This window comes from Argiope bruennichi, chromosome 5 (assembly GCF_947563725.1).
Source record: "Argiope bruennichi chromosome 5, qqArgBrue1.1, whole genome shotgun sequence".
NCBI lineage: Eukaryota > Metazoa > Arthropoda > Arachnida > Araneae > Araneidae > Argiope > Argiope bruennichi.
This window is the reverse complement of record NC_079155.1, coordinates 103,741,782-103,765,892: the sequence shown is the minus strand read 5'-3', so window position 1 is coordinate 103,765,892 and position 24,111 is coordinate 103,741,782. Positions and strand designations below refer to the sequence as shown.

Below are 24,111 nucleotides of genomic sequence, written 5' to 3'. Positions count from 1 at the left end.
TCCTCTTAACTTTGATAAACTTGATTTGCATTCAACTGTAAAAATTTATAAGAGTTGCAGCTGATTTCACAGATTCAAATTATGATTACGCAACACTTAAAAATTGAATTTTGGGATCTTTTGCTCATATTGCTGGAGGTAAAAAGACTTATGATGTCGCAGCATAGCGTTAATAAGATATTAAGTGACATGCGCAATTACTTTTTCCTGTAACTGTGACGTCATGTGAGTTGGTCCTATTCCTAGAACGGGCCTCAAAAATAGCTGTCATATAGGAAGGTAACGTAAAAATAAGCATCTACTTTGATGTAATTTTTTTCTAATTCCCAAGAAAGAAGAATTAGAAAAAAGCTGATGACAAAATAGATGATTATTTTTGTGGATTTACCGGAAAAATAAAACATGAACAAAATTTTACTTTTAATAACAAAAAGATACAGAATTTTTACATAGTTCCAACATAATTGACATTTTTTAAAAAATTCTACATTTGTGTCTCATTTTCTTAATTAACTATGATCAGCATAAAGCAAAAAGAATTAATAATGGTCAATAAAAAGTTTATGAACTACGTGTAATAGGAAATTTCATTTCAATATTCAGTTTGGTCTCATTTTGTTTTTTGGCTGAGTATTTTGAATATTTAAAGTATTTTGAGTTTAACAAGAAATTTAAACTCGCGAAATATATAAATGCTCATATAAATATTAAGCTTTGAAGTTGTTAGGTACGTTGTTAAGATAAAAATAAATAATATCTATGCTTCCATATTTTTTATTCTTTTCTTTGGGTTTTTTTTTGTCAAAATTTTTTTAAGTAATTATAGCAAATGTGCTTTTTTTTATTGTTGACGTGTTCCATATTCTTTCTAATGTCAAAGTTGATATTTTAAGATTGTATTTAGAAGAATATAAATAAATTCCTAGAAACCTAAGAGGGAAAACTGTGCAAAAATAACTAGAAAAAAAAAAGAGGAATGTTCCCATTATTTAAAAATATTTTTGAGGTTACAAAAGAAGATAACACATAAAACTGCCCCAATTCCTAGTCTACTCAATTTTTTTTCCTACAGAAGCTTAAAAAAAAAAGAAAGAAAGAAAGATATTTTTATTCTTTTGTCCCATCCCTAGAATAAAAAAAAGTGAACACGCAAAAATAACAACATCTGCCGGGTCTTTTTACAAAGGAAAAAAAAAAAAAATAACACCTGTTTCTTATTTTTCTTCGTTTTTGCAATACAGCAAATTTCATATCTTGCGTAAAGCAGATCGTTTTTGCAACAAAAATAAATGGACTGTTCGAAATTCAATGGATGTTAACAACCAATAATTGGAGACAAGTCTCGTGTCTTGTCACTTGACTCGCAAAGCTACCCATTTCGGTGGAAACAATAAATTCAAAAGATTCGAAGGAACGTTGCCGCAACTATTCGACAACAAACCGACCTTGACAAACAAAATAACAGCATCAAATATTCCTCTTCCTTCCGATTTTAGTCGCTGACGAATCCCCAGCAGCTGGGGGAGTGACGCTGTCTCACTTTAGGAAGCAACTTTTTTCTGGGCAGCGGCCCAACTCTTCTTACACCATCAAGGGCAACCGTGAAAACCGGAGTAGCTCTTTTCTCAAAATAAAACTCCCGTAATCCCAGCAAGATCCCCGGCGGAAATTACCTAAATTGCGTGGGAAGTCAAACGATTCCAAAATCTTTTCTAGTTGGGTGGATCTCTTTTATTCTTTTCGAATACACCCGAACAAGAGGACGCGCCGCCTTCCCATCTCCTAATCGAGTTTGATTTCGACAACTTAAATACTGAAGTCTCACCACAGATAAGGTCATTATGGTCTTCCACTACCACAAGCCTCTGACCACGATGTACGGCGACAACTACCGTTACGGTACCTCTCTGTACTCACCCTCATCGATGGATATTGAAAGAAGTTACCGAAGCAGTTTATCAAGAACCCATGTCAGGTCAGACAGGGGAGATCTGGGAATGTACACCTTCGCCGGATCCAATATCCATGGCGGTACTCCTGCTGCGGAGAGGATCCAAGGTACCAAGGTGAGAGGTTACAACCCCGACTTGTACGCTCCTCTGAACACCGGTGAGTATGGTAAGGGTTATTATGACCACCTGCGAGCCACCACGCCTCCACCAAGAGAAAGAAGCAGCAAGATGGCAGATTTATATGAACCAATAAATCCAACTGAGTATCATCCACATTACTACGATCATCTGAGAGCCTCCTCTCCTGAACCAAGAGCAAGAAAAGGCCCCATTCCTTACTATGACCTCATAGAATCTCCCTACCACACCCGTCCATACAAGTTATCTAGTGACTACACCTTCGACAGTACCAAGAAGACTTCCTCCACTGATTACAGCTATGACTTCCACAGCCATGACGATAGCGGGAAGAAGACTACCACAAAGAAGACAACCACAACAGAATATTGGGTGCCTCTTACCACACATATCTATCACACACCTTACCATACCTACTTTTACAGGTCCACACCTTTCAGTAGCTATACCTACAGAACAACCGATGACCTCTACAACTATGACTTTCTCGATGATTACAAAAGGTATTCAAAAACGACCACAACGAGAACAAGCAAAAATCTCGAAGCTCTGGACCTGAGCGTCAGCAAGAGCTATGAAAAATCAGATTACAGCCACTACACACAGAAGTGGTGAGTACATTTAAATGGCTGCTTTGATTACTTATAAATTAAATATCAATGTGGTAAATTATAAAACTATTATCTAACGATAACATGTGAATCGGACTAAAATGTTTAATTAAATGAAATACTTTTTTCGGCTTTTATTTAGTTCAAGTATATTTATCTAATTAAAGTTAAAGATATGCATATAAAGGTGTGGAAAGATATTAGTTTATTCTTAAGCATTAATTAGTAGCAATGTATTTTTTCTCAAATTAAATATAAAACAAAAGCACGAGAAAATCTAAGAATTTAAGTAAAAAGCTTTTTAAGTTTGGTTACTGAAATCATTTAGAATAATAGTTAAAAATAAGTCGGTGATTATTCATTGAGAATTAAAATAAGAATGTTGATATTAGTAAGTTATATTGGTAGATTAAGAACCTAAAATTAAAATATATCACTTTCAGATTGAAATTTCGTCGTAGTATTTGCAATGCACAATTATATAAACATTTTAATTTAAATTAGTGTAGCGAGTCAGAATACTAACATTTATTAAAATACTAAGATATCGTAATATGCTGTTTATAAATAATTATAAATAGATTACATTAAGTTATATAATTATTATTATACTATAAATACTTAAAATATTTTCGTAGTAATTTAATCCTTTCAAAGAAATAATATTAAAATATCTGTTAATTGAGCGTAGTTATACAATGAAAGAACAAATCTTTCTAAAATATATCTGTTTTTTTAAAACATTATATAAATAATTCGGTATTATAAAATCCAAATTTGTTATTAATTTCGTAGTTTACAGTTTTTGTGTGCATATAATTCGAGTTTCAACGGGAAACTATATACATTTTGGAATTCAAAATCGAGTCCGAAAAATTCATAAAATGGTAGATGGTTCGTAATTGCATAATTACGTCTTATTATGAAAAGCATGAAATGAACACTCCATTGTGATAAACTCAAACTAAAAAAAATTTAGAGGGAAAATCGTATTAATCAGTTTACGAAAAACAGTAAATTGCTAAAAACAAATAAAAATATATGCTCATACAAAATGAAAATTAATTCATTTGCTGTTGCGAGTCACTTATTTTAATTAAATTATTTATAAAAATTTCCGAGAAAAATATATATTTCCGAGAAAATATATTAAAAAAATATTTTTCGATTATTTATTTTGCAATTAATATATTTTTGATGTTTGGAGGCAGAAAATTTTGTTTCAAAATAACTCATAACTGGCAAATATTTTAGAATATCAGCTATTTATACATTAAAATACTAACAAATTATTTATCCATACCTTCAATAAAAAAGTAACAATTTAAAGATGGAGATTATCTAACAGATATCGTGCATTAGAGGAAAATGAATTATCTATAACAAGCAGAAATTAAAATTCTATATCAAATTTATAAAAAAAATAATATATATAAATGTGAACTGGTATATAAATACATTTTTTTTCTTATTTATAATACCAAAAACAACCATTAAATCCGACTATCTATCTAAGATCGTTTCCAAAAAGTCAACTTCTACTAAAAGTTAAGTAATTGTAATATATCTTAAAATAAATTACATCAATTTCGCTTCTTATTTTTAAGTTAGTTATACTATCTATTAATTTGAAAGAAAAAAACCTGACTTACTAAAAACATTTTTAAATAAAAATAAAAACTATATTTTTATAGAAGAATTTATGAATCTATTGAACACATAAAAGAAGATAATTTGCATTTTTAGAAGGTCCTGGCAAACAATGAATACTGCATCCTGATTTTTAATACACAGACATGAATTAAATATGTAAATGATGTATTAAATTCATTAAATTTTGTATATTAACAGCATTTAGTAGTATTTATTATTTTTATTTTTCAAAAAATCACAGCTTTATTGAACTTTTTCATTTCCTGTCCTTAATACTCAATATTAGCCAAAACATCTACGATACAGAAAAGTTCTGAATAGTATTGTACCTTTCTTAATACAAGGATCTTTAAAGTAATGCAATTTGGAAAGTTTTTAAACGTTTATTTGCAAAATAATTAGTTTACCTGCATTAAATATATCCGATAATCCTAGTTTACAGAGTAGCTTTTGAGAAGTTATACATCCCAATGCCTGTGCATTCGTTTTTATGCAGAAGAGATCAAGGGTAACAAAGATAATATGTATCTAATCAGAATAACATTCCACGAAAGCACTCTTTTAACGTTCTAACGTATTAAAAACATATTTATATTGGTGACTCATCTGCACTCCATTTAGCTGAACTCGTACGATTATGATATTGTGGTTTATCAGTTGTGAAAATATTTGCCAAATTAATAGTCTTTTGGTTCTTAAAATTCCCAAAAATTGCATCAGCGTCTGGTGGCTCGTAATATTGCTTTAAAATAGCTTGTTTTAAACGAATGTTGGTGGCCCACGATGGGATTTTCTTTGGTTTCTCTTCAATGATGTCAAGACTATTATCACTGATATCTGATATTTCATAAGACGATATATCGGAGGATTGGTTTTGTTTGGAAGATGAATTTTTATTCCGGTTTTCAGATACCTTATTAATGGTCAATGACTTTTTCATTGGTTTATTATTACTTAAATGATCTTGAGCTTTACGCTTGTAATTATTTGGTACTTTCTTACTGTTAATTACAATTTTTTTGCTCATAGTTTGAATGCCGGATTTGCTATTAGTGAGATCTTTCAAAACTGCCTCGGGTTTTAATATCGATAATTTTGGATCTCTTTGAATGTCATTATCAAGAGCAATCATTTTCTCAGCCTTCGACTTATCAGGTGCTAATCTTGAAGCTTTTGATTTGATGTTAGTAATGTCCTTCAACATAACAACAGGGCTCAGTGCTGATAACTTAGGATCGCTACTGATGATATTGCTAGGTAAGGTTGCAGCTTTTACTTTCATGGGTTGATTTGATATTTTCATTTCTAAATGAACAACTTTTCCACTTTCAGACTTTGATAATTTTTCTAAAACAACATAAGGTTTCAAAGAAAGCTTCGGGTCATTTCTCAGTTTTACAGTCATATGACTGGTATCCTTTCCTTTGTATTGTGAATTTAATTTTAGTGTCATCGAATTTTCAGTTCCAACTCCCTTTTTTGAATTTGAAGCGTGAAGCCTTTTGCTGTCTTGGGGAAACAATGACTTTGCATGTTCAGTACCATTCGAGATTTTCCTTGATTTTTCTTGTTTCCTATCAGTTAAAGGACTATTCGATGGCCTCCTTTTACTCAATTCATTTCTTTTACTATTAGTGGGTGAAACGGATATTTTTCTTGTTGATCTCATTTGCTTTTTAATTGGTGCATTGGGCGTATTCTTCTTACCTATAACGGAAATTTCCGTTTTACTAACGTTATAAGAATTAGTAGAATTTGAACTTAGGTTGCAAATCGGTATAGTTTTTTTCTGATTTGAATTTAGACAATTCTGGATAGTTCCAGGTGGCATCAGCTGTGCAATGTCGGTAAGAACTACACTTTGTTTCAGGAAGATCTTTCTATCATACGCTGGACTGTAAAGTGAATAATTTAAACCTTCACCACTGGAGCGTTCTTGCATATTTTCAGTTGGTTCTATAGGTGATATATCTTTGAAATTTTCAATTAAATAAGTTTGATTTAAAGTTGCTGACAGCGGTTGAGGTTCTGAATCAACTTCTGGAGAGATTTCTGAGCTATTAGTAAACTGTTTGCTTTGTTTTCTGCATTTTGCTTTATTCTTCACATCCATTATCTTTCTTTTCAATATTTTTTTGTGCTGCTCGAATCTTTTCATTCTTCTTTCTTCACTTAAACGTAGCCTTTCTTTTCTTGCCTTTTCTAAATTTTCTCGTCTCTCACGAGTACGCTTCATTTTCTGTTCTCTTAGCCTTTTCTTTTCAGCAATTTTCTCTTTTAAGGATAAGTTTTTGTTCAATTCATGCGTGAAGCACTTTTTCCAATACTTGCGACTCGTTTTTAAAGATGGATTGTTCTTTGAAGACCTTAAATTATAACCTATTCTATTTGTGGGTAATGGAGATCTGTTCGCATTCAATTTGTTCTTAATTCTGTGATCTTCACGATTATTTTTGAAATTCAGTGGTTCTTTATTTTCAATCAAGACAGGTATGGCAGAAATTCCTTGGAAATTTCTTGTGAGAATAATATTTTTCTTTGGAACTTCCTTTTTCTTGTCATTTATTTCAGAATTATCTTTAATTCTAATGGAATTGATAATGGATTGTTCCTTTGTTTCAGAAACGGTCACTGATTTCAAATTATCTGAAATATTTGATTCCAACACAGAACAATTTTCAGAAATTTTACCTTTTATGTTATCTATATCTTGTAATTCTTCTGTAGTTTGGATTCTTGAAAATGGGATATTCGAATGGTTATCATTTAATATTTGATTTGTGGAATTCAGATTGTAAATATCTAATTGATTTGCATCATTATGCTTATCAAATTGAAAATTATGTAGCACTGCGTTATTAGAATATATTTTTATAGGCACATTATTATTACTGACAACAAAATCAGTATTGCATTTCGGATCACAAGCAGGCAAAAGAATATTTTTTTCTGGAACAATTTCATTAGATTTAATATTGCCACTATCATAAGATTTTCCAACTTTCATTTGCATGTTAATTGGTAAACCCTGACTCAGCCCTTTACTATTTCCGTTATTTAAGTTAGAAATATCATTGTAACCATTGGTTTCATTTTGGATAACTTCCTCAAACTTTTCAATGGAGGATTTTGAATACGAAGTTTTAATCATAGTAGAAACGGTGACAAATTTTTGGGAAATGATACCACTGTTACTTTCTTCAATTTTTTCCGTTACATTAACATCTTGACGCTTCTCAAATACTAAATTCGTAGTCGAATAAATACCAGCGATGTCTTTCGAAGTCGAAGAGTCTGAAGAAGTTTCGAAAGAAGTAGAATAAGAGCTATTGATTCTTACAAAATTTTTAGAATTATTTTCTTTTAAATTCTTCCCACTGAAATTTTGCTGACTAGTATTGGAATCAAAGTTCTTGCTTGCAAATTCGTATCTTTCATTCGTCCCATTTTTCAAAGCATCAGTACTAGAATTAGAATTTTCAGCAAAGAATTCTTGCCCATTACTCATAGACGAGGAATTGCTGCTTTGTTTGTAATTAAAAAGTTCTTTTTCGCGTTCAGAGGAATTTTCTACATTATTTTGCTCAGAAAATCCAGAAGAATTCGAAGTGCTACTTTTATTTGAATGCAAATGTATTTTAGATTCTTCTAGAGGGATTTCAAACTTTTTATATTTCTTTTCAGATTCTGCAGGTTTTGGAAGTTTTTTCAGCTCTTCAAGAGTTTTACACGCCATAATTGAAATCGCCTTTTCCTTAAAATTCCTGAAAATATCCAGATTAAGGTTAATGCTAGATATAATTTTATCCGCCTTTCGGGATAACGCTAGCAGTTCTTCATGTATCTTCATAACGATTAAATGCTCAAACTGTTTCGTTAAATCTCGACTCTTTCTTAAATTAAAATAACAGCTATCTTCTTATTCTCATCTAAATTTTAAAAACATATGTTAAATGTTGCCATATATTCAAAATGTCTCGTAAAACTGCAAACATAAAATGCTCAGACGATATTAAAAATATAAAATATAAGATTTGTTTTTATAAAATAAATAACCAATAATCGCAAAATGTTCAGACGATATTAAAAATGTAAAACCTCAGATTTTTTTTATAAAATGAATAGTCGATAAAAAAAAGCAATTGCTCTTTAACTAATTATTTAATTAAAATAAATACATTTTTGTGATTAAATAGCGAATTTAAAAACTGAAAAATGTGATTCCAAATTTTCAAAATTCTGCATTAAAAATAAACATTGCTTGAGAAGAAAAAATTTGAATGAGTACAGTTTTAATCATTTTAAGTTTTAAAAATAATTAAATTTTACAGGTGAAAGAATATAGAAATATTCTATTTTATTTGTTAATACGTGATTGCAGCTATGAATAAAAATAAGAACAAAAAAAAATATATTTTAAGCAAACAAAACGATTGAGAACCTAAGAAACATAAAAAATTTTGATGGCAATGTAAAATTTCCAAATTTTGAGCTAAAACAAATACAGTGCTGATTAAACCCGCAAAATGTTTGTCGGCAGGCATCCACATTTTTCAAAATTAATTTGACATTTTTATAGTGCTTTATGGGTAAAAAATATTTTTCATTAACAACTCGCAAATATAATATTAGTAAAGAGAAAATGAACTTCTTATATTACTGTTCGAACTTTAAAACCATAAAACGGGCAATTATCAAATATAATCCTAATAAAAAATATTTAATCTACGTCAGCAAAATAAATATTTTTCTACATATTTACAATATCGAAAAAATTCTTGTGCAACTGACATAAAACAGACATTAACTGTTTTCGAGGATTTTTTTGCCCAGGAATTTCTTTGTTTACGTTTTAAAATTTAAGTTACAAAATTTATAGCAATAAATTCAAGCAAATGCTTGCAAAAAATTTTCAGACGCAGTTTCAAAATTTTTTTAAAAAATTAATGACAGTAGGCAATGACATTAAATCAAAAAGCTTGAGAATATTTTATAAACAACTTAATTACATTCAGAAAAACTATTTCGTAAAAAAGAAAAAAATCCATCTAAACGTTTCACAGTTAAAATTGAAATTTTTTTACATAATTTTGCGTGATAAAAGTTTTATTTTTTACATAAATCTGTTGATAAGAATATTAAACATTCTTATACACGATAAAAGATAAATAAATGAGTTTACTTTTTTTCCAGTATACTATTTCATGGATTTAAATAAACTTCTAGTTCATAAAACAGAAAAAAAAAAGATTAATGGAAACTCGAGTCTCTAGTCCGATGTGTCATAATGTGTAGTATTTTAGACTTGACCTACATCTTTATTTTTTAAAAAAAATTATTCTTAATTACATAGACGCAATAACGTGTGCACAAAAAAAAATATTCCCCCAAAGCGCATGAATTTAATTAAAATAATAAAAAGCATTTTGTAAATTACACTTTAAAAAATGCACACAGTAAAATTCTTGTCACTAAAACAAAGAAAAATATTACTGTAAAATGTGTGATTAAAATATTTTTTTAATTTATTAAAATTAGTGAAAATATTTTACGGGAATAAAACTGGCATCACTAAAAAGGGTTTTTTTTTTTTTTTACATTTATAAGAAAAGTAAAAACGTGTTTCCAGATGCTCCTAAGTTTTTCTAATATAAAAAAACCTAGCTAAATTTCGGAAACATTTTCTATTCAGCCACTACTACTCAACAAGTAATTGCGTGACAAATTTAGAAGGTCTATATTAAATCGTCTGCCGTCTTGAGTGTTTTGAACGATATTTTATCGCGCATATCACAGTTTAGAATTAATATGCCAGTCTATGAAAATTATCATGCTAAAAGCTGAGCTTTCATTCATGTGATAATTTAAGAAATCGTATCGTTTAAAATATAAACCGATAATGCAACAAGTAACAAAGTTTCAGCATATATTAGCATTATATAAGACTTCTTATATAACACATTAAATACCCTTGAAAATTAATGATCTGAAGATAAAAAAATAAGCTTCTCATGAAAAATAAAGAATTTTAACTGTACACCGCAAGACGAAGTATTTCTTATGTAGTCATATTAAAAATTCAAAGGCGTGTATCTAACTTTTAAACGATCAATCATATTTATTGATCTATAAAAAATACATAGATTGTTAAGAATTAAGAAAGAAAGATAATAAGTTCTTATGAAACGATGGTTAGACAGCATTACAAAAATTAAATAAATAGTTGAATTAATGGAACTTTTGTTTAAAAAAATTCATACACATACGTAGAACTGTGCAAATTGTCGTAGAAAATACAAAAAAAAAAAAAAAAAAAAAAGATAAAAAATTAAGAAAGAAAAATTTGTCTACACATTTTAAAGAAAAATGCAAATATATTATTCTGTCAGAACACAAAGAAATAAAATAAACCTAATAAAAATCGTTCGTATTTTTTTTTTCAATCATCATTTTGTAAGATTACGATCATTGTTATTCAAGAGTCATATTTATTTTGTAAGGTTTCTTTCTAAATCTTTACTTTTTTTCTTTCTGTTTTTCATTTTTCGCCCTTCTTCTTTTTAAATTCTATATCAGTTGAATTTCAGATTAGTTTTATATGCTGAGAAAATTTAATTAAAATTCAGTTATGCGAATTTATGCAAAGATAGAATTCAAGATTCGAGGTTTCAGCTCACGAACGTTGTACAAATCTTCAACATGGCAGTATGAATGACGTGTTTTAATAAGGGCATAATGATAAATGATTACTTTAGGGTTATCCATCCTCTCTTTTCCTCGCATAAAATGTGTGAATCTTAGCAGGATATGAGCCGCAAATGCTCAAATTTTGTGTTTCAATGTATAGAGAAAAAAACTAAGAATGCATTTTAGACAACTTTTCGCCAACTAATTGTAATCAAAATTTGATATAGTATCACAGTTTTTATAACAAAATATCACACATTTTCTTTATCAAAATCATTCCATTTTTGAGTTATCTTATTTACATGTATGCAAATGCATAGAATGACATACGATTAAAATTTAACCATAATAATTTATTACTTTTTTTCTGTATAACCATCACGTTTTCTTTTCCTTCACTTTTTTGAATAATTTAATTTCAACTTTTTCCATTTTTTTAGAACTTGAATTTTTTGAATTTTCCATTGATGGATTTAGATCAAACTTCGTTACGGATCGACACTTAAGATGTTAAATCTGTGCACTAAATTCCATCCATCTAACTCAAACCATTTTTACTTTCTTGTATAGAAGCATAGCGAAAGTACTGTAAAGGTTAAAAAAAATTCGAACTCCAAATTTTCATGAATCTGTACGCTTTAGACTTCCCTGTGTTCAAAAAACACATTTTTGGAAAATGTCTGTCTGACTTTGATAAAGATAATTAAAAAACGTCTTAATCTAGCCGAATGAAATTTGCTACACAATCTTTAGAACAAATTTGTAGATTTCTATCAAATTTTAGGTGTAGGAAGTCTGTCTGCTCGCCTGTTCTAATATAAATTAACAAGATAATTACGAACAGGAGAGAGCTAAATTGATGAAATTCTGTACACAGGTTTAACTTCTATAGTGTAGATAACTATAAAATTTTGATCCAAATCCAACAACTGATAGACCATCTGTCGGTTTGTAATTTCAGAAATATGTAAAAGCGATCATTCAAAAACACAATGACTTAAACATATCAAATTTAGTAAGGGTTTGGTGACTGCAGGTGTAGTTTTGTGCCAGATTTTTTTTTCAGTCGGTTGAAGAAAAACTCGTCTGAGATACAAATTCGATTTTCGAACACTGATAACAGCAAGCCGGAGATTAATCGCTAAAACATTCGCCAAATACCACATGATTGATTTAGTAAAACTACCAAATTCATGCCAAAGGTTAATATTTCATAATAATTGTACGCCAATGTCCTGAAGATTCGTCAAAATCTCGAGTTATTTGAGAGAATGGGTTTATTGGTTTGGTTTGGTTTATTGGCGCAAGAGCCATATCTGGATGTACTGCGCCAATCGAATTTGAGAGAATGGGAGGAAGCTTTGGAAAGGTCATTCCAGCTGGTTTATTGAATTATCGCAGTAATAATTCCAAAAATGGATTTTAAGGACTCATTGGAGGTGGAGAGAATCGTCAATATCGGGTTAGAACTTTTTAACACTTTTTCTTTAGATATTTTAGATTCGGAGAAGTAAAGTGTATATAAGAAAGAGATGATACACGAATAAATGTCTTGCATCCGGGATAAGTGAAGGTCAAGGCATCTCAAGAGATAAAAAGAAAATAACTAAATGGCACTTTTACCTATTAAGATAACAGATAAATATTTTACGATACATTTTAAATGATATAAACAAGATCGTTTCAAGTGTTTGATATAGTTATTACTTTCATTTCAAAGACACTTCAGCGCTGAATGACAGTCGAATTCAAAATATTATTTTGAAGTCATGGTCAAGGCTTATCATTTTTATTTTTATTATCATTATTGTTATCGTAACGAAAATCGTCACTTGCAATTTCTTAAACCTGCAACGTAATTATTTTTCGTTATTCGACGCAGTTACTATTTTACTGAGAAACGAATTGAAAACATTTCCTGAAATCAAAATATTTATCTCAATGACCAAACCTTTGCTTATCAATAATGCAACAATGCTAGCCGTTAGTCGATTGGACTATTGCTCCCAATAAGACCCAGAGCTTAAGGGCCCCGATTCAGAATGCTGCTGACTCTCATTTCGTCCAGTGGCGTTATTAGATTTTAAACACGTCAAATGCCCAGCAATCATTTACAGAAGGTACAAAATTGAGTTAAGAAATTCATTAACTATTTTTTTTCTTACTTTGTCGCACAAAAAATATTACAATTCTCGATAAATTTGGGTTTGACGAATCTGCACGTTTTATATTTTTCTAAACCGCACACACACACACAAATCCTTTTTCAACTTACTTATATACGTAGTATAGAGAAAGTATAATAATCGTCAAAAAATTCGAAGTTGGGATTTTGACGACTATCCACGTTTCAAACCTCTATGAATTCGAAACACATATTTTTGGAAAATTTCCGTCTTTCTGTCTGTGACAAAGAAAACTAAAACACGCTTTGAGCTAGACGAATGAAATTTGGTATACGGTCCTTATACCACATTCCCAGCTTTCTATCAAATTTTGAGTAAAATCTATTCAGAGGAAGTCTGTCCGTCTGGCTGTTCGAACGTAAGTTAACACGATAACTACAAAACAAAGAGAGCTTGACAGATGAAATGCGGTACACTATAGATTTAACATCTATAGTGTAGACACTTCCCGAAGTTTGAGACAAAACCAACAACTGGTTTACTGTCTGACGGTCTGTACTTTCAGAAACACGTAAACGCGATAATTCAAAAACACAATGACTTAAATATAATGAATTTGGTATATTTTTTAGTGACAAGAAGTGCAGTTTTGTTCTAAACGGGTGAGTTAAATGTGCCTAAAACACAAGTTCGTTTTTCAGGTCTCGATAACTCAAAAACACAGTAACTTAAATATGTTAAATTTGGTAGAGGTTTTGTGACTACAAGTTCGTCTTATCCTTTATATCTCCTTTTCTTTCTTTTTTTTTTTTTCATTAAGAAATTGTTTTTTTTTAAATTTAATTCAGAAGTAAATTTTTAAAAATTAATTAATCATAATTATATTTTATACATGTAAACATTCGTCAAATATCTCGAAAGTTTTTGAATATAAATAAAGACGTTTAAAATTAACATCAGGCAAATTTTTTGATAAAGATAAGGTTGAAATTTCGCACTTCTTGAGTCATTTTTCCAACTATTTTCTAACTAACTATACACACACATTTTCCTTGAGTTTATAGAAGCATAATGAAGAATTCGATACAAACAGAAATAATATGAAGGGGAACTTCTGTCCACAAAATAAACAGTTGTAATGTATAATTAATAACTTTGCAAGAAGATAACAATAAGGCCATAAAGAATAGAAGGTAGTCATAGATATTAATAAAACCAATGATAAAACTTCATATTATCAGTCATGGGAAATGACTATCGCGAGGATTGCCGATTTCACAAGGATGACTTTATTATTACTCAAAACTACTCAAATATCGAACCTAAGTTGATTTTAAGTTCATATTAAGAACGTTCAACAAATTAAAAAGCGGTTAAAAAAATGTAAATATGAAACATATATTAGTTACTGTTCAAACCAGCTGAATAGTAATTCTAAATTATTTTTTCTTATTTTTTTTCAGCCAGGAAATCCAAAGCCAATTAAATGAAGTAAACAAGTGGATCCAAGATGCCGAGACGAAGCTCAAGAGCGAGGTGGTCAGCACCAGGAGTAAAATCCAGTCCGAACTGGGCGAGGTGACCTCGATTCTCGACGAGACCTCCAAGTACAGCGATGACCTTCACAGAGTAATCAGGAAGCAAGCCAAACAGATTTCGGTAAGTCTTATCATATATTACGGAAACATAAATTCCTTTACCAATGACATCGCATTTCACTTCGGTTTTATTTATGTCAAGAAAAGCATTTAGAAGTTATTCTCAATTTAATTAATAAACAATTATCAGTACTTAGTGGCACATGTTTTCATCAATTGATACTTTCTTAAAGAAATCGGTACTTTCAAATTACGTTTTTAAAAGACGGTGACATAATGTGATTATTAGTCGATGCAGTTTTGCACGATATATAACTACCCTTATTGAATATGAATTTATGTCATTAATACACTTCCCATACATCAAAACCCTATTATTCACTTTCTGTGTAAAAAAATGAATTGGTTAAATTCAAATTATGAAAATATAATTACGAATTTTCAATATTGCTTCTCTCAGCAATTAGTTACATGATTGGGAAGACGGTTTTACTTATGATCGATGCTGAATGGATTTCATGTCAATGACCCCCGACCTTGGTGACAAAACTGAAGATTCCAGATTCTATAAGAATCTTGGCAATAACTCCATTAAGACTCGAGTTTCGGTGATCCTTCTATAATATTCTTTGCTCTATCAGAGGAACTATAAAAAACCGGAACAGAGCTGATGCCAGTCAAAAGTGAATAGATAGTTGAATTCAATTTAGGCGAGTAGTCAGGTGAGAGTAGCAGACGATTCGAGAGAGGTGAATAGTTGAGCGTAGTCTCTGCCCTATAGATTTGCTACTCGTGTGCTTGTGTTGCTGATTGATGCAAATGCTGTTTTAGCGCATACTTTGGCTTATGTTTTGTAACTACGTTTCGTGTTTTTGCATACAATAAAGAATCGTTTTGTTTCCTGAATCTGTTAGATTCTATGCATCGTATATCCATAGGCTGGACCTTTTTCCTGAGAAAATTTCAGTAATAGGATGTAATAATAATGTGCTAAGCTCAATAATATTGTTGTAATTAAAAGACGTAGCGAAACAAATATTAATTAAAAGGATTTTATTACTGTTTAATAGGTAGATAAATAATACAATTATTCTTTAAAAAAACTAGTTGATTTTTATTACAAACAATGAATGATGTCAATTTCTTGATAAGGATCATAAGATTTTTCATTGCTTTCTTCTTTTTCTTCATTTGAAACAATCTCTACAGTATGCGTATAATGTTATGCGTTCGTTTGACCCAAAACCGAATGACTTAACACATCTCTTCAAGGTTTCTCCCATTAAGATTCCACAATCGTTCAGACCGAGTAGAAGTGCATACACACTGACACTCAAGAAAAATTATCTAATTTCAGTCAACAAATTTATATGCCTTTTTTAACAACTCGCTTAATTGCTTGTAATTCAAAGCAGCATTTCTTCGTCACTGCTTTTATTTCCATTATTCTATAGTGTTGCAAAATCATCCGATTCTTCATTTTTCATTTCACGGTCGTCACTCGCAACTTTTTCTTTGATTTCTCCTACTTTCCTGCTTTGACGTCAATTGCTTTAATAGTCGGCATATATATATATATATATATATATATTTGGCTTCATTTGTAAATACGGCTTGACGTTCTGTTATCAGTGATGCTTTTTAGTGTTGAAGAAATTAATAGATTTCCAAAATTTCAAAAGCTAAAAAACAATTAAGATAACGATATGTGCAAAATTATGTTCTGCGAATTCGAGCTCAGTAGAAATTTCTTATATCGATGAAGAAAATACAGAATTTAAGAATTTTAAAATTAAATACGTGTAGAAAAATATATTACATTTTATAACAAAATATGTGAAAATGAAAATAAAATTATCGCTTCTTGAAAATGAAAAAAAAACCGTATTGTTGAAATATGTAACATTTTTGTGTAATCATATTGTGTAAATCTGCATCTGGAAAGGGAATTTTTCCCAAACATCTGTATTGATTTCATGAAAATCAACTAGAAATCTGTGGAATTACATTTTCAATTTAAAGTAAATGCAATTGATTTTTTAAAAAATTCTATGAGGAGTCCCCCTCACTGAAATATGGCTCGGTGACCTGGTGATAAGATCTCATCTTCGGGACCCATGGGTTTGAAACCCGATTCCACCGGACAACTGTCTTGAAAGCGGATCAGGTGCGCTTTAAATCCATTGGGGACAAACGTCTTCTCATTGGTGTGGTGTGAAATTTTGGAGAGGGGGTGCCAGATAAGGGGTCGTCCTCATCATCTGGCTGTGGTTCAAAATGACGAGGTCCGTCACAAAACATCCCTAGTGTTACTTTAAAACGGGACTTTAATATAATTAAACTAGATTAAACTCCCCCCTAAATACGGAAATCACACGCCAGTTATTCTACGCAACATAGGTATAGATAACACATATTTTTACTTTTAATTTTTTTTATAGTATAAGCACCAATATTAAAAAAGAGGCAATGAAATTAAATGCAAATATTTTTTTCAATTGGAGAAAAATTTTACTTAAATCTGATTAGATTAAGTTTTCATCATCTTTTCTCTTTCAAATTGTTGGATAAATAAATAAAGAGGTTCTTGAGATATGAAAATTAGTTCAAGGATGATTGCCTTCCGGGTTATTTTCGAGGTTACTTTACTCAAAAAGAAAAATTAGGAAAACGCGGAGAGAGGAGTGAGGTTTTGGTTTTTTTTATATCGAATGATTATAATTTTCGAGGTAAAAAAATAAAAATCGCAACAAATCCTCGTAAAATTTCTATAAAGTAGGTACTGAAGCTACCTGATATTTTGAACCTGAACGATTTAAAGCCGCGGGGGGGGGGGTGTCACCTGGGAAGCTAGATAAATAAACAATTTAAAATGTACTCAGCCGGCGTTCTAGTATGTGACTAGCGCATCTTTCTCGTGATCTGGACGTCTTGGGTTCGAATCCCGGTTCAGGCATGGTTGTTGCTCTATCTGTGAAATGTGTGAATGTGCCCCCTATAAATGCGTGAGTACAAAATCGTATTCCTGGCTCTAGTTGGCGCTACTAAAAGCAAGGGACGCTCTATCCCGGCTTAAAATCGCTGAATTCGGATTCCACAGGCTTGTCCATTGCAAGTGCCAGCAAAAAGAACAACAACAACAGCAGATGTAATCAAATAATACATAATTCAAAACAATTTAAGTTGTGTTAATTATATGTTGTAAAGGTAAAACTATTATTTTCCATTCAGTGTATCTACATCGAGTATTATATAAAGAAAATGTTTGAAAGGTGAATTATCAGAAACATTCTGGGATGCTCATTTGAAATTCGAAATAATAAAGATGTCGAAACTCGGAAGCATTCGAAATTTGAATTTTTTTTATGTTTGTAACAAGATATAAACAGGCCCCGACTCAGTCTAATTGGGGCCCGGGGCAAAAACTTTTTTGGAGCCCTTACCCTCCCCTGCTTCACTACTTTAATAATGATGAATTGTGCATAGAACTTATTTACGGTATTTTTCGTTAATTAATTCAAAACGCTATTTAAATTTAAAACTAAAAACATTCTTAGTCTTAACTAGAAGTATCACATTTAACCATTGAATTTAAAATACAATCTGACAAAATGCTAAGGCAAGATTTATATTAGAATGCTTTCTACAACTATCTTAAGCATTTGTCTATAAGAGAAACTCCCAAATCTCATAAACTAAATATTAGTACATTTTTAAATGAAAAATATGCAAATTTCTCAACAGTTATTTTCATATTTAGGAGTATTTAATTATTTCTTGCATTTATTGCATACAGACAAATCATACTTCATTATTTAAGAAAGGTAATTATTTTATCAGTCTCATTTTATTATGATAGATATTGGGACATTAAAGGTCGAATATTTATTCTAACAGAATGAAAAATATCCAGATTAATGAAGAAGCTAACATAAAATTAAAGGATTTTACACTGCACTGATATTTTGTTTTTTAAAAAGTTCATTAAAGAAGGAAACGTAAAATAAACTTTTTATTCGATTTGGGGGCCTCTCTCTGATGTGGGGCCCCGGGAAAACTGCCCCGTATGCCTCTGTCTTAGTCAGGCTCTGGATATAAAATAATCCATTTGTCCTTTTCTAACTTACAGAACATGAACTATTTGAAAACTGATAATAGGCCCAATTTTGTTAAATATATTTAAAAAGCAATCGAAAATCTTTTTAGACAAAAAAAAAAAAAAAAGAGAGAGAGAGAGAGAGAAAGAGAGAAAAAAAAACTGATAAAGTTTTCGTTATGTTCCATTTTTATATCTTAAATTCGATATAAAGAATTTGGTAAAGAAAAAAAAAAGTAGCGTATCATCAAAACGAATACTTAAGAATAAACTAGAACTTATTTGCTCAAACTGCATTTTGCGATAACATTGCATTAATGTGTAATGACCATTCATTGCAATGCAAGTAACGCAGGTGTAATAATTATCTCGAGGTAGTTATAAATAGAAAAGAATACTGAGAGCAAGCGTTTCTGTTGCGAAAGAAATCCTTTTTATACACGTAAGATAAAATAAAAATAGGTTTCTTTAGACAAGAGTCTAGAAACAAATTCGCTAGAAACAAAAAATACAAAAGCAGGAATGAACAGACATAACATAGATAAGAATTCTAAAAATAGAAGCAATTACATTCTTATAAATTTCAACAGAAGGTAATTACTTCCAGTTACTATATTTGAAATGCCTGAGACGTAAAATAAGTTATTTTAAGGACCAAGGTATTCACGTTTCTGTCTAGGTAAGTTAAAAAAATAAGCAAACGATTTTTATTCCCTTGAATGAATTAATACATTTCGTATTTTTCATTTTTTGTTCTTTCGCAATTTTTTGTATAAATTTAAACAGCTAGGTCAGTTACATTTATTTACAAATATATTAAATAAAAACGGCTATACAATCGTAATAATATTGAAATATCAAATATTTTTATATATGAATTATGCATTTTTTTAAATTTTGATTTGTTACGGAAATAAATTTAGAAGTCTATAATTTATAATTATCTAAAATCAGCATTTTCAATGTCATATTTTTAATTTACTCATTCAAAAAAATTATTTTCTGATGTAGAGGAAGGAAATGGTATTACATATTTTTATCGTATAAATAATTTTTTTGAAGTTAAAATTCTCATACTAATCTCTAGCATAATTTACAAATATTTTAATTAATTAGTAATTTTCTTTAAATAAAATTACAATATTCATAAAAAATATGTCACATTGTTTATTTTGTTTTTATATATTAGAATAAATCCTTTTCTGTGATTTTATTCTAAATATAGGGTTTCAAATATTCAAAAATAATTTAGTCATAAATTTATTTTTGTTTTATTTCCTTACAGTCATTAAACAAAGAATACGATGATGTCAACCGTCACTTGGTGGATATTGCTGATGTTCTTGAGAGGTCAAGATCTCGTTGCCAGACACTGCAATCTGAATTATCATCTGTGCAATCAGTTATAGATATGGTAAATTTCACACAGCCTCCATTTGATTATTATCTCAAATAACTTGCTTACATTGCTTTTTTATATCGTTTATACAAAAATTTTAATAAATATAAAATATCGCTTTATTTTAATTATGATTTTAATTGTTTTTACTGCAATCGAACTTTGTATCAGTCACGTTCTAAATTCTTTCATGAAGTATTTAATTAATTATTAATTCTTTTTTGTTTTATTCAGTTTTAATTATCTTAAATTAATTTTAATTGCTTGCATTTTTAAAGATATGTGTATGCATTTTAAAATAAAAACTTGAAGTAAAAAAGATTTAAACATGCATATAATAAAGGCAGAACTTCCTAGATTAAATGAAGGATTAAAATTGATTTAGTGGGAATTTTTATTCGGCAAATAAAATTCTTTTATTGCTGCTTCGCTGACTGATAATAACTGCATTTTCTTCTGAATTTTTATAATTAATGGATAAATTAATATGTGCGCATTCTTTTTTAGATGTATATTGTAGATTAAAGAATTAAATCGCAAATTTCTAATTGGTTGCTACTTTTAAGCTTTTTTGCCTTTGTTTGCAATTATAAAAACTCAGAATCAATGATATTTTAAGTGCCATTATATAAACTACCATTTAGTAAAAAAATAATTTGCAATGTAGAAATTTTATAATTATTAAATTAAATTTTTCTCTTAATTGCAGCAATTTGGAAATGTCTGAAAACTATTTTAACATACATGCTATTTAAATCAAATTTGGTAATAAGCAGTTTAACTGGTAATTAGGATTTATCATTTAAATGAGGTCTTTTAATATAATGTTGTTATGTCATTTGAAATGATAAATTAATGAAATAAAGCGATAATTTTTCAGCAATAAAAATAATTAGAACGAGGTTGTCGGAATTTTACCACGCAAATAGCGTTTGAAAATTTTTTTAAAAAATTGTTGTGCACCTTGTTAATTATAATTGAAATGCACGAACATGTACAAATACTTACGAATAAAACAACAACATTTGCATAATAATTGCCAGAATTAAATAAGGGAAAGGAAATAGGTCAAACTGAAGAGTTAACACCTGCCTATGAATCATCGTTTCTTTTATTAAAAAAATAATAATAAACAAAATTATAAATTCGTCTGGTATACGAAATTTTGCCGAGCAAAAGATTGATTTGGTACAGCTATAAAGAATAAAATGTAAAATCAAACGCCAAAAATGCAACAAAAATTAAATTAAATGCTTACAAAAAAGTTGAAAAAAGGTATAAAAATAAATCCTGTAATTATGTAGAAATATTATAAACCTCAAAAATTTACCGTATCTATTTAAGACCATGACAAATTAATATTGTTGCATTATTCTTTAATAATAGTAATTAAATAGAAAATTCACAAAGTATCCGTGCAAAAAACATTTTATTGATACTGAAAAAATAACTCTTTTAAATTAATTATTGTCTATTATAAAAAGTTCATTCATATGTTTTTATTTTCCAACAAAACAAGGGAAATTAATCATACTGTTATACAATAGTAATAAATCCCATAAAAGAAGAAAATTTCAGTTAAAATTTGAGAAAAACGTGCCTCTTTCTGCGAAGAAATGCTAAGAACCTAGACATCACTGATAAACTAGAAATCAAGGTGCCTTGACATCTCTGCTTCTGAAAGCTAAAGAACTTAATAATTTCACTTTCATGTGGTTGGTATACCATTGCAGCTACAAATTTGAATACAATTCAATTAAAATTCAGTATTCAATTCAATTTCAATTTTAAAAGGATGTGATGAAAAATATGAAATACGAATATAAATATTTTATATAATGAATTCTGAATGAAATAATAATTCTAATTCTCAATGAAATTAAGAATAAAATAATTCTCAATCTATAAATTTCAATTAAATAATGCTCAATAAAAACTATGAAAAAAGGAAATGAACAAAGGGGAAAGACAGCTTCTATTAATATACGGCGCATTCGGTAATAATATCAGTGTCATAGCACTATCGTGGCACAATAGGGGTGAAAACAATATGAAAGAAAAGAACAGAGACCTTCGTCTATTTTACCTTATTGTTATGGTTCTTCACGAATCAGGGTATGCAAAGGATTTGCTAACAATTATAGCTTAAATCTAAATATGATTTTTACTGCATTTGTCAACAATTATCACTGAAATACAGTGTGATTTTTAATAAAAAATGATAAATTTATAGAAATTAACAAATTTTTTTCATTTTTTTTTCAGAAAACGCACAGAATTTAAATTGTTTTTGTCATGTCCGTCCATATTCAAGTGAGAGTCTACTAGGCTATAAAAGTAAGTAAAACTAAGTTTTATAGAAAGGAAGTTTATCTGCGCGAGTGTTTGAATATGAATATAAGTGAAAACCAAAGCAAAACGGGGAAAGCTAGATTGATAAAATTTGGTGCGCAGATTTAACATCTATAATGTAGACACTTGCCAAAAACAAACGTTGTCAGTTGTTGACCGTCTATTAGTTTGTACTTTTGGAAGAATATATACGCGATAACTCAAACACTCAATGACTTAAATATGTCAAATTTGATAAGTGATTTTGTGACTGAAAGTGTAATTTTGTGTCAATTTTTTGCTTCAATCGGTTAGGAGAAACGCGACTAAAACATAAATTCTATTTTCAATTGCTAATAATCGCTTGCAAGGAATTAATGGCCAAAAGACTCACCAAAGATCACATGATAGATTCACAAAATTGGCGTAAAATGCTACATTTGTGCCAAAGGTCAATATTTCGTAACTATGGTACACCAAAACTTTGTAAGAATAACACCTTTCTTCTGGGATAAAACCTTTATAAGAGAGAAAATTTTGTTGAAACCATTTCCGTTCGTTTATTTTCCGTTTATATGATCACCATTTTATTCGAGAGTAATACCACTGGGGGTACTGGATCAGGGGTGATCGTTCTCTGATTCAGGTCTAAATTACGATCTGTGGATGAATAAATGAAATGCGTGTATGAAGTCCGCCCCTTAAAAAGGGTTGTGACGTGTGTGTAGCTAAAAATCGTTCTCTTGGCCCTACAATAGAAACAAGAAGCGCTCCCCCTCAGGCTTAAATCGGCTGTCTTCGAACAGCGGGCTTGTCCACGGCAACTTGCCATAAGAAACAGCAACAACAACAACCATTTTATTCAACATGAATTCCTAAATGTGATTTATTAGCAATATTAATCTTTTATATATTGAGAAAGGCTTTCTTCTAATTTTATTCCAATAATTTTAGAAAACAGTTTTATAAATACATGATAATGAATTTTTTTCTTTTTTTTTTCCGTAGGTGGACAAAAATATTTGATGTCCTTGATGTGTCGTCTTTAACTTACAACTACTATTACGGACCAAGATGAACACACATGATTTTACAGGAAGTTACCTAGTTCTTAAGATGGCACGATGTCACCCTTTGTTTAACTAAATAACAACTTACTAACAATTTAACATCAGTGTGATAATAATAAGAATGATATAGTTTAGATATAAGAGTTATGATATGATTGTTTGATTTATGTATCATTGAAATGCATAATATATTTTCATTTTGATCCGTAATATCATTGTAAAATGCATTGTATATGATCGTTCGTATTGTATATTCACTATCAGAGGTTGTCAAGAAGAGAATGGAACAATCATTATGTGATCTAGAGCTACAAAACTGCCGCTACCAACTTCAAATGTCTCTACAGAGCATATGGTGTCTATAATTTTGTTTTCATTCTTTGTGGCGTGGCATGTGATAAAGATCCTCTGTTGGAAATTTCAATAAACATCTTTATGTTTGTGGTTGCT

At 29.8% G+C, this 24,111-nt stretch overlaps 2 protein-coding genes across 3 annotated transcripts in view; one reads left to right on the top strand and one right to left on the bottom strand.

The window, feature by feature from the left end:
* Positions 1-24,111, bottom strand: part of LOC129968152 (uncharacterized) — a 76,054-nt gene that overhangs the window by 49,952 nt on the left and 1,991 nt on the right. The window contains exon 1 of one of the 2 annotated variants that reach the window (XM_056081971.1): positions 4,762-4,876. The exons of the other annotated variant lie outside the window; for it this stretch is intronic. The gene's annotated coding sequence lies outside the window, so the exon portion shown is untranslated. Of the gene's footprint in view, positions 1-4,761; positions 4,877-24,111 lie in introns of those variants that run through there. 2 annotated transcript variants of the gene reach the window in all.
* LOC129968151 (uncharacterized) lies at positions 1,660-24,103 on the top strand. Its single transcript, XM_056081969.1, has 5 exons — positions 1,660-2,701; positions 14,631-14,826; positions 20,147-20,275; positions 22,526-22,597; positions 23,600-24,103. Exons 1-4 carry the CDS (start codon positions 1,842-1,844, stop codon positions 22,541-22,543), a joined length of 1,203 nt encoding a protein of 400 aa, XP_055937944.1. The 5' UTR covers positions 1,660-1,841; the 3' UTR covers positions 22,544-22,597; positions 23,600-24,103.

Bases quoted from the DNA above. Each gene is read 5' to 3' on its own strand.
- LOC129968151 (XM_056081969.1), top strand. From the start codon at position 1,842: ATGGTCTTCCACTACCACAAGCCTCTGACCACGATGTACGGCGACAAC. The intron at 2,702-14,630 runs GTGAGTACATTT...ATTTTTTTTCAG, and splicing joins AGCCACTACACACAGAAGTG to CCAGGAAATCCAAAGCCAAT. The intron at 14,827-20,146 runs GTAAGTCTTATC...ATTTCCTTACAG, and splicing joins AGCAAGCCAAACAGATTTCG to TCATTAAACAAAGAATACGA.